Genomic DNA, 16,052 nt, shown 5'->3' with positions numbered 1-16,052 from the left:
CCAATAAAACACAGAAAGACTCTAAAAGGATGTGTACCAAATCATTACGAGTGATGGTCTCTGGGGACTAAGACTGAGGACGAGGGGAAGTTGCACTTTTTACTTTATTGATTTGGATATCATATGAATTTCTTTATAGCCATTTTATTACTTTTATAATAAAAAATCAAGTGCTATATTAAAAAACAGACATAAAATGCAGCAGTAAACACATCTGTTTAGCTTTAATGGAGTACTTTTCTAAGTTGTCTGACCACTGAACCCCAATTTGAGAAGCACTCAGCAGTGACATGTGGGGGCAGTACTGAAGTCACTGCGCTCGAGCCTTTACTCTCGCCTCGACAGCGCTTGGGTTCTGAGCTTCTGTGGTCACTTATAAATGAGTGAAAGGGGTTCCAGTGGCCTCGGAGATGGCCTGGCAAAATGTCAGGACTCCACTACACTCCAGCTATACAAAACTGAAGCAAACACGTTGAAAAGGCAGCACTGTTGTTGGTACATCGGTAGTGCTAAGAAAGTGATGGTTGTTGCTTCTATTACCATTGATAATTTTGGTTTTGTGAATGGCTTTGGCCCAAGGAGCCCAGTGATAGTACACGCTGTCACCCCAACAGTAACCTATCAAAACAGACACATTATGAGACATTAGGATACACAGTCACAGGTCCAAGTGAGGGTAAAAACTTCCTAGGACAACAGCCTGGCTCAGCACAGATGGAGGATAGGATTGCCTGGTGCTAGCTGCCCTCTCTCCAGCCCTGAGAGACTAAACAAATGTAGAGATGGTCCTTGTGTCCAAGCTGTTCGATGGCTCAGCTCATGAAGCACAAAAAGCAATAACACTGTGTCTCAGAATAGTGTTCTTCTACCCAGAATTCAAAGCTATCCGGAGGGATACCCTCCATCTCTGGGCTCCTAAAACGGTGGCATGAGGAAGCAGTGTTGATCGGTTAGAGGGATGGTAGTATACTGTTCAGAGACATGAAATGCTTTGGTTTTTTTTACTCAAATACTATCTAGCAGAAACAGGTCTGAAAGATAGGGGCTCCTGGGCCCCTCCTTTCCTTTCCCCAACCCTTCTTAGACCAAGGGTCTATGAGGCTCACCTGTCACTGAGCTGAACCGCTTCTCCGTTCCTGGTCCAGTGGATGGTCGGCCTTGGGTTGCCTGCAGCTTCACAGTGCAGAAGCACACTCAGGGTCCCGCTGGCTAGAGCCACAGTCTGCCCCAGGTGGGTGACTACCTCAGAGGCGGAGAGCTGCTGCGCCGCTGAGATCTTACGCAAGATGGTGGGCTTGCGGTGAGGTCTGCGGGAGCTGGCCCCGGCCTCCCCAGATGAACTTCTCAGAGAGCTGCTGAAGCTAGAAACGTGTTTATGAGGCGGGATGGCCACGGGAGAAAACCTCTGCTCCGAGGGCTTGTGAAGCATGCCCTGGTTCTCCAAGTGGCTGCGAAAAATGTCCTGGGCCAGCTGGGCCACCAGGTGTTTGCTGTAGAGGTCCCGTAGCTCCTCGGGCTGCTGGGACAGGTTCCTAAGGATGTCATCCAGGCGTTTCTGCTCCGCCACCATGGTGAAGGGGAGATGCTGGAGGGCCTGTTCAGCACTGGGATCCTCCTCAGAGGATGCATTCCTTTCTGTGGAGTCCTGCACCTCCCATGAGGCCAGAAGCTCTCCTGGCCAGCCACCCTGCTCCAGGAGCCTAGACACAATGTCATCATAGCGGTTCCCAGGGTCTGCAGTGAGACCCCGCTTCTCAGCCTTGCTGCCATTAGAGAAGATGCCGTTTTGGTGTTTGTGGGTTTGCAAGGCCTCCTTTGGATTGGCCTTCCTCACCTGCAGGGACTCCTCCTCCTCCTCACTCCAAAGGCCCAAGGGCCTGGCCACAAGCTTGCGGTTGCCTCCAATGAGCTTAATCACAAACTGCTCCCGGGCGGGCCCGGCAGAACAGGTGTAGATGCCGGCGTCGGAGGGCTTGAGGCGATGGATCTTCAGGTAGCCAAAAGGGGCCACGGTGACATGAGCAGAGCTGATGCTGTGCTGGCCGTCCTTCTCCCAGGTGATGAGGGGCTTGCGGAATCTGCGCGTAGGACACCGGAGCACCACGGTAGTCTTGGGAAGCAGGTAAGCGAATCCTCCCACAACAAAGTGCAGCTTCCTCTGCCTGCGGGTCTGAATGTATATATTTCGTGCAGCTGCGATGTGCGGGCTGTGCTTGTTGGAAGGCCTCCCAGGCCCTGGTTTAAGAGGGATTGCCAGATGGAAAGGAAAAGAACCAAGAACAGGAAAAACCAAGTGAGAGAGGACCACTAAGAGAAGTTAGGGAGCAGAAAAGACAAGGGGAGGAATTCTTCTGTTGATTTCGTTCAGGGCTATCATTTATCACTGCCTGTTTACCCAGAGGGAGCTGGCCACCAGCAGTGGATCATCGGGCTTTTCCAATTTCAAAACCTAGAGCGCTGGTGAGTTGCGATGTGGGGCAGCACCACAGGACCTGAAGAGGTGGAGGTGCCAGGAGCCCAGCTGAAAGGCAGTTCTCACAAAAAACAGCATCATAAAGAGAGGCAGGCAGAAGACAAAGAGGAGCTTATTTCTCTGTCTACCCTCTGGGCTATGCAAAGAACCAGGGTCCTAATGTTCACGGAGAGGGGAGCCCGGAAGGGTCACAACTCTAGGGATTAATGTGACACAGAACACGTGTGCTTAGAGCTGTGTAAAACCCCAGGTTGGATAACATCAGATTTCCCTAGAAATGAGCAGCGCCCCCACCTTCCAGATCTTAGCATACCAGCAGCTGGCCTTTGTTTTACCCTTGCAAGCTATCGCTCCAGGGCGGAAGAGAACTCAGCCTGGACACTGAGTGACCAAGATTCCCTTTCCATCTCCACCTAAGCACTCCAGCCCGAGTTGTCCTAGGGCTCTGCTGTCCCCCAGTGCCCCACTGTTCTGGGGCTCAGGGAAGGTCCTTGCCTAGCGGCTCTATGGGGTTCCATACCCCACCCCCAGAGTGCTGGTATACTCACGTGCACAGGTTGCCAGCATACAAGCTCTGATGGAGGAAGAGAAAGGCAAGGGAGGGCACAAGGTAGAATTGACAACAGTGGAGACCCCAGTTTTCAGCACTCTCTGGCAAGTGGCACTTCGAGTCTGGGTGCCCTCCCCGCAGCTCACAGAGCACTGGTGGAGGAAGAAAGGATAAATGCATGAGAGCCCCTTCACTAGAGCAGCGGTTCCCTGCCTGTGTGTCACAAAGTCCTTTGGGGGGTCACATGACCCTTTCAAATGGGTGGCATATCAGATATCCTCTATATCACATATTTACATTATAATTTAGAACAGTAGAAAAGTTACAGTTTGAAGTAGCAACAAAAACAACCACCACAAAACTTTATGGTTTGGGGGTCACTATAACATGAGGAACTGAATTAAAGGGTCACACAGCATTAGGAAGGTTGAGAACCGCTGAACTAGAGTCACATGGTTATTCTGTTTGGTCCCGTAAATTCACTATGATATGTCGGGAAAAGTGTCATAAAGAGAAATATTTATGATAATGTAGAATATCTGTCTTGCAACCATACTTTGCCCTCTAACACTCTGTGTTACTCTGAATTATAAGGGTTCCTATAAGCAGTCAACCCATTCTTAGTTACACATGGCTTAGGTTTTATAGAGTCACAGCAACAGAGTCCTAGGTTCAGATCTTAGCTCAGTTTTTCAATAGTTGGAAAGCTACTGAAGTTCTCTGCACTATGTCTATTTTTTTATGCCTATTATACAAGTCTGTGAGTTAAATAAGAGACTGCAAGAAAAGACAACTCAAAACCAATAAATGATATGTCTTCTATTAATTAGATAACTGTTGCGAATCTACTTTGGGGAGCAGTCCTTCAAACAAGGAGACCAAAGTCAAATGCACTACTAAAAGGAAATAAGACTTCAGGGAAATGTGATCAAAATGACAACGAGCGATTACTTCACAACACCACACTGGCCAAATCAGAAGGAAGAACAATAGTAAGTATTGGTGAGGTTAGGGGAAAATAATGAGAACCCTACCCCCTTACATTGCTGGTAGGAATATAAAGTGACATGTTTCCTGCCATTCACTTCTAGGCAAGAGCTTATTAGTTTTGATAAAAAGAAAATTTTACTATAGGACCCAGTAATTCTACACATCCATACAAATATGTGCAGATGTTCACAACTGTGCAGACATTATTTAACAACATTCAACTGCTTTTCATAACCAAGAAGTAGACAACTCAATGCTCATTAATCGTTGGATAGATTAAACAAAGCACAGAGTAGTTATATTAATGGAATATTATCCAGCCATATAAAGAAATATAGTCCTTATATGTGCTACAACATAGACAAATCTTAAGACCACTGAATTAAATTGAATGTTGTAACAGGTCAATTATACATTAATAAAGTTGTTTATAGAAGAAATAGTAGTTAAGGAATTTAGTAAAAGTGTAACAGTAGGAAGTAGGTTTTAAGATAGTATAAAATTACTGGGATTTCCTGACCTATGTTTCCAAGATGGGGAGGGTTTGGGTGGCATAAGCACAACAGGAGTAAGACGGCAAGCAGAGAACTTCCTAGAACAAAGTAGAAGGAATCAGTGGGCAAGTTCAGCATGGGCTTGGGGCAAGACCAAACCAGTTTTGCTGACTAGTGGCTGAGGTGAGTGTAGTCAGGAGTGTGAGAGGGACTTTGGAGACCTTTCATTTTCAGACAGGGTTGGAATCGGTCCACAGAGCCACGGGAATCTGTGAAGCGGGGAGTGACATGATGGAAGAGGTGTTTGAGAAGGTGAATCTGGCAACGCTGTGCAGAGGGGAGGGGAGGGGAGACGGGACATAATGCAGGGGCTACCACAGCCTCTGCTTCAGACAATGGAGGCCTGAACTTGGGTCATGGCAGCATGCCGCTGGAAAGAGGACAGTAAAAACAACAGAAAACTAGCTTTGACTTTGAAGTTTTACATGTGAGTACATTGAAGTGACACTCATCTGTGGGACAGACTGTGACATCTGCCACCCCAACAGAGATTCAAGATGCCAAAGAGAAGACCAGTAGGGGTTGAGATCAACCCCCTGCCTGTGTTGCCTGAGGATTATGGATTCCAGATTCTATCTGACACCTGTTTGAATGCAAATGACAGCGCCAGATCCAAGGATCAGGTGGCATGAGGCAAGGAGCCTGACAGCTTTAAAACCTGGCCCTTTTGGTCTGGTCAAGTGGGAAAACAGACCACTAGCCAAACTGCAGGCCAAAGCCAGCTGTGACTTTAATCGTCAAGTACCACCTCTAGCATCAAGATCCACATCTCTGAAGTAGGGAAGCTAAGCTGAAGTTGAGCCTGGTAACCATGGTGACGAGGTGATGCAGGGGCTGCTTCTTGGTGAAGGGGGCACTCACCAGTAGAGACCTATCACCTCACCTCACTCCTAATTCAGCCACACAGTTCTCATTTTGTTTTAGATTTAAAAAGCGTGTGTGTGTGTGTGTGTGTGTGTGTGTGTGTGTGTGTGTGCGTGTGTGCACATGTGAACTTGTATTTGTTCACTGCACACACGGAAACGAGAAGATGACATACAGTGTTCTAGTTTGTCACACCACATGACTCCCTTTCTCTCTCTCACTGAACCTAGAACCTAGGCTGGCAGCCAGGAAGCCCCGAGCTGTTCCTGTGATTGGGAGGTTGTCTCATCATTCCTGGACTCTCCTCAATGCCTGCAACTCCATTCATCAACCCAGTTAGCTCACAGCTTTAGATAAGGGCTAACTCCTCCTACTTCCCAATTGTGACCCTTTTCATCATACCTGCCACCTGCCCCAGACCAGCAAAGCCTGAGGGGGTGAACTAGACTACAGCCCTGAGCCCAGCCACTGAAGGCAACACAGTGTTTACTACCTAGTTTCTTCTTCCTTCTGAAAATGAGTCCAGAAGCAGGAGAGCCACCATCATAACAGGGGTTAACTTTAACTAGACACAAGATCTCTATCCCTCATTTAGCCAAGGATCTGCCTACATAATGGATGCTGTTATGTCCATTTTGAAGACAATCAAACTAAGGGTTAGAAAGATTAAGCAATGAGCCCTATGTTATACGATCGTTAAGAGACAGAGCCAGGGTTTGGAGCCAGGTTTGCTTGTCTTTGTGTCTGAACTCTTAACTCTACAGGATCCTGGCCTAAAGGTCTGCTTTGCTTCATGTGATCCAGCTCAGTAAGCTCTTTCCTTTGGTGCTCAAACCATAAGGGGCCTTCTTTCAAATCACTTTTTGTTGTCATTTAAAAAATTTATTGTAATTTATTTACATTACATCCTGATTGTTATTCCCTTGCTCGTATCTTCCCGTTCTCACCTTCTCTCCCTCTTCAAATCACTTTTTATGAATGTTCCATGTTCTAGATACATCCTCCAAAGGCCACAGATGTCAGGAGGATGGAGGGGGTGGCAATTAGTATGCATAGATAGTTCTTCCTCAACTGCCTATCCATGAGAGCCCATCACTCAACAGACACTTTACCACAGCAACTTGGCACACATACCAGGGCTCTTTTCTGCGTAGATATTTTAAAGTATGATATATCTATATCTATATCTATATCTATATCTATATCTATATCTATATCTATATCTATATATCTCCACCCAAATCAACAGTCCTTTGGAAAAATCAGAAACCAACATGTCTATGTACACATACTTAAATATGCACACTTTTCCCCTCTACCTCTCTGTTCTTGTATCCAGCTGAAATACAAATTGTTTCTAAAATACAAAAAATAACCATTTTCCTTTCTGTTCTGAATCATCTGGGGTGAGACACAGCCAGAGGTAATTTTTTCTGATAAATTATAATGATAATTTAGCCTCCTTCATAACTCCAATGCCCTCAGCAGGCACCATCAGATGGACTCTAAATAGGCTGAAGATGTACAAAGCAGAAATTCCACACTGAGAGGCCAGGCATCTTAATTTCCACAGGCTGCCTTTTCTGTCTGGAAGTGTCTCTGTGACACGCACTTCAACCATCAACAGCTCCAAACTGTGGGTTGCATATTAAAACACTAAAAAAAAAAAAAAAAACCAAACCCACTGGGTGAAGAAAGCCAGCCTGAAGGCTTCTAGGCAAGAAAGATAAAGGCCTTGAGTATGATTTGGACGCTGTGATCTGTCTGCCAGTTGCTGAGTTTGCTCGAACAGAAATGATTTTCAGACTTCTCTGTGGAAGACACACAAGTCTCCGGAGCTGAGTAGTTAAAGACAACTCAAAGAAACTCTAGCGGCTGGCAACAGCGGAGATGAATCTTTGAGTCTGGCTGTCAACAAATTCATGCCAGTGTCAGAACAAGAGTTACTCAGAGAAGCAGGTTAGGTAGAGATGTAAGTTTGCGATCCCTAACTCCAGGCACCATCAGGAGCTGCAAGCATGGGGCCCTCACTTCCCCAAGTGCACAGCAATGGGGGAAATCAAGTGTTCTTGCTGGGAAGTTGTTCAAGTTTTAGAGTCAGGAAACTAACAGTGAAGAGGCAGGATTTCCTTGGCCTTCTTTTCCTAATAAATCACATCCTTTATTGTCCAGAAACTTGGAAGAGAAGAACCACGGAGGCCTTGCCCTTCCTGAGCAGGGACCGGGAACATCTGGGAGGAGGCCATGGAGTGGGAGTGTCAGGGCGAGGAGGAAGAGGTGGAGAGCCCTGTGCTCTGTGCTTGTTTGAGGGGGAAATCCCATTTATAATTTCACGTTTCCAATTTTCAACTGTTAGGGCTGGCTGCAGAACGTAGGTTCACAAAATTAAATTGGTCCCCCTAGCCTAGTCGTTATCCATCCTATGGTATAGGCCAATGGCATCACACAATGCCACTCCACATCGTTAGGAGAGCGTCTTGGTGTCTTTTCTATATGCCTGTGTTTGGGGTGCTGTCTCTTGCTTTTCATACCTTGCGTTCTCCTGAGGAGTATACTTACCTCTGACCAGTCTGAGAGGTGCCACTCACTGGGGCAGTCATCTTTCTTGCACACCTGCTGGGAGGTTGGTTTGGAGGCTGAACAAAAGGTCTCTGGAAGCTCCAGGAAGCTGCCATCAGCCATGCGCTGTTTACAAAGAACATCACGTTTCTGAACCCCTCCGCCACAGGTCCTGGAACACTGGGGAAGCAAGAAGGGTCAAGGGTCAATGCAAGCAAGGATTCTGACCACTACTTTATTCTTGGATGAGTGAAGAGTAACTATTTATTTATTTATTTATTTATTTATTTATTTATTTATTTAAAAAGACAAACCAGGAGTCAGGCCAGAGGGCTTCGTTTCTTGTCTTTGCAGTGAATTTTGTAGCAAAGTTTTTTTTTGTTTTTTTTTTTTTTTTTAACTCCCCACTCATAAGCTCAGGTATTTAACTGGAGCATCCAGGAATTCAAGAGCCCTGGAATCTTAGAAATTTGCCCTTGAACTGTGATTTGTAGCCACTCAGAAAACTGGTTTAAAAGGTTAGTATAATAAAGTGTTCAACATATTTACGATCCAATGAAAATAATCTGCAGCTTCCAGAATGAACAAGAGCGACCTCCTGCCATCAGAATCGACCCCCCCCTCAAAAAAAATAATTTGCAGAGGGAAAGGACTGTCCTCTCTCCCCAGGTGGGAGCACTCACTCAACCACAATGGGCAATGTGAGATTTAGGTACCGGCTTTCTGAAGAACTCATCTGGTCTGGTGATTTCTAAGGGCACTGGGAGCTGGAGGCGCTGAAACCTGGTATGCAAGAAAAATGGCCTCATGGCAGCGGTTTTCAGAGGGACTGCAGTAAAACACTTTGTTTACATGAAACTTAGCAGCAGTTGTAATCTGGCTGCTTGAGGCAGGAACGAGGCCTCCTGGGGCACAAGCTGTTTGTCCCTTCCCTTTTAAGGGCCTTCAGTTTTTACCATGGTACGGTGTTTTTTTTTTTTTTTTTTTTTGTATAGCCTATATTTGGCAAACTCCTTTGAAGGCAGACACGACCACTGGGACTAAATGGTGGCCAATGGGATATAAACAGATCTATGCAGTTTCAAAGACCTCACCTAAAGAGACATCACCCCCCACCCCCTACCCCTTGTGGGCTGGTATGAGCATGGTGTGCATTTGATATGCAAAATGACAGAATAGGTTTTATCATTGTCTGAGAAACTCTGCACACCTCTCCGTATGCGAAAATACCTTTGTACTCTGATGCCACTATAGGTTTGAGATTTCTGTTACTCCAGTCTGATGTAACCCTAGCTCATATAGACCAAGCCATGACTTAGTTAGGTTGGTGCAGGTCATCCAAGATATTGCAGAGAACGTTCTGGCTTCTTGGAAGCAGTCTCTAGTTTTTCACTTGCTGTTCTTGGGTTTGTTGAGACATTAATTTCTAGATCCAAAAGCTGAGAGTTGGCACTGAAGGAACAGCTTCAGCAGCCTAGATGTCACCCTCCTTGGCAGTGGTCTTTATTAGGTAGCCAGGAGTATATCAGGGCTGAAACATGCCCCAACTCTTATCTCAATCAAGTGCTCATAAAAGCAGGACAGGAATGGTAGGCCTTCCTGAGTCCTGTCAGGAAAGCCATTAATGGATGACTATCTGAACCTGGTTCCTGGGGCCCTAAGCCTTATAAGATTCCTGTCTAGTGAAAAATGAGTTCACAAAGTTGCCCTCTCTTGTAAGAATCAAGTCAAGGGATTGAAGAGACGGCTCAGGAGTTAAGAACACTGGCTGTTCTTACAGAGGACCTAGGGTTTGAGTCCTACTGCCTACATGGCAGCTCCCAACCATTTGCAGGTCCAGCCCTAGGGTATCTGACATTATCTTTTGGGCCCCTTGGGCACTGTAAGCAGGTGGTGCAGAGACAAACATACAGACAAAACTTCCACACACATATAGTAGTTAGAGAGAGAGAGAGAGAGAGAGAGAGAGAGATATTAAGTCAGCCCAATGGATTTGTCAATCACTAGACAGTAAAACAACCTTCAGGAAATCTATCAATTCTAGAAATTTAACGTATTTATTTATTTCTGTATATATGTATTTACTTGTGTGTGTGTGTGTGTGTGTGTGTGTGTGTGTGGTGTGCAGGTATGTATATCATAGTACACACATGAATATCAGAGGGCAACTGTATAGAATCAGTTTTCTTCTTCCACCTTTAAATGTCTTCTTAGAATAAAACAAAGATCAGCAAGTACCTTTATTGGCTGAGCCATTTTCCTGGGTTCCAGAAACTTTACACATATAAGATTTGCCTAAAAACATAGTTTTTTGTTTGTTTGTTTGTTTTTTTTAAACATAGGTTGATTCAATGGTTTCTGGCCATTATCACTCTGACATGGTGAGAGTGTTTCTCTTTGTAGTGGTTCCTTTGGCATTTGCCCACTTGTAAGAGCCAAAGTTAGTCTGTGAAACCCACCTGCCCAAGGACAACATAATTTCCTGGAGTACTGGGAGTTGTAGTTCTTGAAAAATAACAAAGCCAGGGCTGGAAAATGGCTCAGTGGTTAAGAACTTCTCTCCCAGAGGTCCTGAGTTCAATTCCCAGCAACCACATGGTGGCTCACAACCATTTGTAATATGATCTGATGCCCTCTTCTGGCCTACAGGTGTACACAAAGATAGAACACTCATATAAATAAATTAATTAATTAAAAAAGAAAAAAGAAAAATAACAAAGCCACATGGGAAATAGAGTGGCCTTGTGGTTTTGCTCTTAAAAAGTCCGTACAACATGCAATTCTTCACCACTGTTTGGAATTCTAGAGACTGGATGGACCTCGCTAGAGATCATCCTGGTCACTATTTAATTAAAGCTTATTTCAAATTTGGTTCAAAATTATGGAACTGGTTTTTCTCTCATGAGTCTCAGGATTAACATTTAGAGGCCAAAGCAAGATAGAAGAAAAAAATTCCACCCCAAGTTCTGGAGCTAGGCTCTTTACTTCGGAACCTGTGGGCCGCCTTGAGTGTGTACCATGGAATGCTAATTCAAAGCCTTAGGGCATGCTGTCAGTCTTTCAGAGACAGTCGTTTCCTACCCACTCCCATCCCCCAATGAATGGCTACGCTCAAAAAAGAAGATAGCAAGCATTTTTATGGGAGCTTCCTTTTCATAAATCATAGAAGCCTTTTGTTTTATTTTGTTTCTTAGCTTCCTGTGACATTTTTTTGCCTGGTTTCTGAATTCTGCTTATTAGGTATCCTGATGTGGGAATCAGGAAGAATCTAATGAGGTTTATATAACTCCCCTACCCTGATTCAGGGTAAAGGGAAATGTCCCACAGCCACTGGCTATTTCTGGCTAATTGGAGTTCAGCCAGAGCCACCAGTTTTTGTCTTCTGACTTGCGTTGGAGCTCTGAGGACTCCGTGGTAAGAGTGGAAGCCAAAGTATTTGAAGAGACCTCACATCCTTGTGCCTGTCAACAGGATTCCAATCCCTACACTACACAACAGAGCCTAGGAAATATAGAGACATTCCATGACACTGGAGGTCAAGCTTAGGGCTTGGGGAGGTCCAGAGTGGGTCCAGGACCTGAGAACTCAGAGAGGCCTGGCCTCCGATGGGTTCTTAGCATCTGGGTTGTGTGGGGAGGCTGTAGAGCAGACTCCTATTTGTTAAGAGAACTTTTCTTGGTTGGTCAGACTGGTAGACTTCTAAGTCACTCCAATTGTTGATGTTGTCTTGGGTTTTTATTTGTTTTGTTGTTGTTTGTTGTTCTGGCTCTGTGTCTTGCCTTCTATCTGTACCTGTCTTTCTGACTTGGGGTGACTGAAGAGATGACCTATAAGAGTTAGACCACTGGAACGCTGGTCCATGTTCCTCCTGCACAGGAAAGCATCTCATTGTCTGGGTCTGGTGGCTGGAGATTGATGGTCCCCTAATACCTCCATGCCTCACACGACATCATGGTGACAAGAGCCTGGGATGACTGTTTAGGTAATGGACTGGTCTCTGCCATTGTAATTGATACATAGACCATTTGTATTATACTTTCCTGCTATAATTTATCCTTTCAAGTCTCTGATGACATTTATGACCAGGCTAACTATAGCTTTGTTGGCAGCAGAAAATCAGCTCCTTTCCCTGAGGCTGTAGCCACCTTGTTAGTTCCTCTAAAGTTACTAGGTCTCTTGTTAAGAAAAGACAGATAGGTTGCCTTGCTAACAGGCTTCAGGTATAACTTTTCCTTAAAGGATCATACCTTGAAATGACTCTTCTCAATAACCACTCGTGTCTTTGATAAATGATTAAGAGGAAATAAAATGTTCTAAGATATAGACAGATCTGAAGATATGAAAACTTAAGTAAGTTCTGATGATATAAGAAAATGATTTAAGATACATAAGGATGGGAAATGTTTTAAGTACTAAAATGTCAAAGGTTCAGAGTTTTAATTGGTGAATGGATTTCTGATAAGCTGGTAGATCACTGACTACTTACTATTCAGTCACAAGCTCAAGATTTAAATTTTTTGATTGTCTAAATATAGACTTAAAGGTGCTTTCCATTGGAATAAAAACATGTATCCAGCTCTCTGGACAAAGGAAAAAATGTTCATGCTTTCTAGTCCAAAGCTATAGTTTTTGCTAGGACTCAAAAATATGAATTTACTCTAGCTATCTTACAATGTGGAGTTCAGTGCAGATTAATGCTAATATATCTAAAACTTTTATCTTCGTTTATAAACTAAAAATTCATGTAAGCTTCAGAGAGCCAAAGAAGTCATAGGACTTGGATCTACCTTTCACAAGTCAAATGGACTCCAGATAAATACAATCTGTTTTCCCACCTGCCTATTCCCGAGACTGGTGTCTCTGCCCTGTTCTTGAGACTCTTTTTTTTTTTAATTAAAATTTTTTTTCGGTTAATTTATTATTATGTATAAAGTGCTCTGCCTGCATATACACCCACAGGCCAGAAGGGGGCATCAGCTGGGGATTGAACTCAGGACCTCTGGAGGAGCAGACAGTGTTCTTAACCACTGAGCCATCTCTCCAGCCTGGTCTTCAGACTCTTTACCTTCCCCAGGTACTAGGTTTTCATGCTAAGTCAAAAGGAAACTCCCTGGCATAGGGGACAAAATGGCTTCCTATAACACCAATTGGCATACCAGAAAAGTGGGCCCAGATTTATTCATTAACTGAAATAGTTCTATAATATGATCATACATTTAGATTGTTTTTTGTAGAACAAAGAGATGTTATATGGCTTTAAGAATAAATTATTGGCGGACCCCAGAGAGCCCTGAGAGCCCCACTGATGCTGCTGGCCTAGTCACCACCACACCGGGGAGAAGCCGCAGCCGTCCAGCCAGCCCCAGTCACCACAACCATGAACAGCAAGGCAGAGACCCAGCAGCTGCCTGCGGCCCCCGCCGCTGCCCTCAGCTCCGTCGGCGCGGACAAGAAGGTCACCGCAACGAAGGTTTTGGGAACAGTAAAATCGTTCAATGTAAGGAACGGATATGGTTTCATCAACAGGAATGACACCAAGGAAGACGTATTTGTATACCAGACTGCCATAAAGAAGAACTACCCCAGGAAGTGCCTTCGCAGTGTAGGAGATGGAGAGGCTGTGGAGTTTGACGTTGTTGAAGGAGAAAAGGGTGCGGAGGCAGCAAATGTTACAGATAAATACGCATACAGTAAATACGCAGCAGACCGTAACCATTATAGATGCTATCCACGTCGTAGGGGTCCTCCACGCAATTACCAGCAAAACTACCAGAATAGTGAGCGTCAGGAAAAGAAAGAGGGATAGGAAAGAGCTCCTGAAGGACAGGCCCAACAGCACCGGCCCTATGCCCCTATCGTAGGCGAAGGTTCCCACCTTACTACATGCAGAGACCCTATGGGCGTCGACCACAGTATTCCAACCCGCCTGTGCAAGGAGAAGTGATGGAGTGTGCTGACAAGCAGGGTGCAGGAGAGCAAGGTAGACCAGTGAGACACAATATGTATCGGCGTTACAGACCGCGATTCCGCAGGGGCTCTCCTCGCCAAAGACAGCCTAGAGAGGACGGCACAAGGAAAATCAAGGAGATGAGACCCAAGGTCAGCAGCCACCTCAACGTCGGTATCGCCGCAACTTCAGTTACCGACACAGACGCCCAGAGAACCCTAAACCACAAGATAGCAAAGAGATAAAAGCAGCCTATCCACCATCTGAGAAGTCATCTGCTCCCGAGGCTGAGCAGGGCGGGGCCAAGTAAATGCCGGCTTACCATCTCTACCATCAACAAGTTTGGTCATGCAAAAAGAAGACATGAATATGAAATTCCAACAATAAGAAATGAACAAAGATTGGAGCTGAAGACCTGAAGTGCTTGCTTTTTGCCCGTTGACCAGATACAGTAGAACTATCTGCATTATCTATGCAGTGTGGGTTTTTATTATTTTTACCTAAAGATGTCTCTTTTTGGTAATGACAAACGTGTTTTTTAAGGAAAAAAAAAAGCTCTGGTTTTTCTCACTACACCTTTAATGGTTTTAAATTGTTTAATATCTGGTCAAGGTGAGATTTTTAAGAACTTCATTTTTCATTTGTAATTAAAGTTTACAACTTGATTTAAAAAAAAAGTCAATGAACTGCAAGCACCTGTTAATAAAGGTCTTAAATTAAAAAAATGATAAATTATTATTATTTCTATATAAACCATTCAGGATTATAATCTGGATGCACTCAAAGACCTATTACAAAAATGGGTCATGAGAGGAAATAAATGACTGGTGCTGTGTCCATTTCCAGGCTCCTTCTGGTTAGTAACTATACCACGGGGCCTTAGGCCCTTCTGCTTCTGTTAATTACTGCTGGCTCCTGCACCAAGCAAATGGTAATTCCTATCTGGGTACCCTGCAGCTGATGGTTATTAGATCCCAATATAAACAGGGACCCATCACAGAGCCAAGAATTTTTACCCAGGATACAACTCAAGGAAGGGAATTTAAGAATCAAAATCTACCTGTAAGCCCCACCTGTCCAAGTACTAGGTAACTTCCTGGAATGCTGGGAGTTGTAGTTGTTGGAAAATAACAAAGCTACATGGGAAATACAGTGGCTATATGGTTTTGCCCTTAAAAATCCCCTACAACACGTGACATGATGCCCCTCACTTGGATTCCACAGAGTGGACCTGAGCAGAGTCCATCCTGGTCAGTATTTAATTAAAGCTTGCTTCAGATTTGGCTCAAAATTGTAGAACTGGTTTTTTCTCTTAGGAATCTGATGATTAACACATTCTCGCCCCACCAGTACTTTATACTGCTGTATAACAAGCTTCACCTATTTTATTGTACTCATTTCTTCAAGTCTGTCTTCTTAGATCTTTCAATAGAGATCACAAGGACTGAGGAGTGGAGGGGAGTCCAGAACGAGATTCCAGGAAATGTTTTGACCAGAGCTTTTAAAGAGTGCTAATGCCCAAGCCCCATTTTAGACTATCGTTAGGAATTCTGGAATGTACGTTCCAACTCCCAGTACCACCACCGCCTCCAATACCACTGCTACTACCTCCTCTTCTTCCTCCTAATTCTTTAAGATGACGTACTAGGCTACTCTCTGTTAGATAATCCTATATTGCTCAGCAGCGCCAAAAGAAACTCTTCAAATTAATGTACTGCTGCTATTTCCAGTCAGAATAATATAAATATAAGAGGAAACTCTGGGGCCCAGAGAAGACTCTGTTGGCCCCTATGTGGTTTGGTTGCCCTTGCACTGTGAAGTGTTGAGGCCATGAGGTATTGAATAATATTAAAAGGGCTATAGACTTTTCCTAGAAGGACTTTAAACATAGAGCCTCTCAAATGGCAAACAACATATACTTTACATTGTAAAATTTAATAATTCATTGTGAAAATAAATCTCGTGAGTCCCATAGCAAAAATAATATCAAAATTATAGTTGGAATAAAAATCCTTTGGTAACCACCCTATTAAGTAAATCCTATTCTTATGTAACAGATAAATAAATTAGGGCCTGGAGAGATGAAGTTACACAACTCAGGTCACACAGGTGCTG

The 16,052-nt window shown here is 44.3% G+C and overlaps 1 protein-coding gene and 1 pseudogene across 7 annotated transcripts in view; one reads left to right on the top strand and one right to left on the bottom strand.

The window, feature by feature from the left end:
- Positions 1 to 16,052, bottom strand: part of ADAMTSL1 (ADAMTS like 1) — an 888,380-nt gene that overhangs the window by 83,744 nt on the left and 788,584 nt on the right. For all 6 annotated transcript variants that reach the window (XM_084779022.1, XM_084779023.1, XM_084779024.1 and 3 more), the window contains 3 exons: positions 7,991 to 8,170; positions 3,022 to 3,175; positions 1,107 to 2,235 (listed from right to left, as the gene is read on the bottom strand). In XM_084779022.1, the coding sequence (XP_084635148.1) occupies positions 1,107 to 2,235; positions 3,022 to 3,175; positions 7,991 to 8,170 (1,463 nt within the window). The remainder of the gene's footprint in view (positions 1 to 1,106; positions 2,236 to 3,021; positions 3,176 to 7,990; positions 8,171 to 16,052) is intronic.
- LOC311595986 (Y-box-binding protein 1-like) lies at positions 2,061 to 14,614 on the top strand (annotated as a pseudogene). The gene is made up of 3 exons (XR_014783537.1): positions 2,061 to 2,122; positions 3,854 to 4,015; positions 13,225 to 14,614. The product of XR_014783537.1 is annotated as a Y-box-binding protein 1-like (transcript).

This window comes from Acomys minous, assembly GCF_964271855.1.
Source record: "Acomys minous genome assembly, chromosome: 1".
In the NCBI taxonomy this organism is placed as follows: domain Eukaryota; kingdom Metazoa; phylum Chordata; class Mammalia; order Rodentia; family Muridae; genus Acomys; species Acomys minous.
This window is presented reverse-complemented; position numbering and strand designations above follow the sequence as displayed.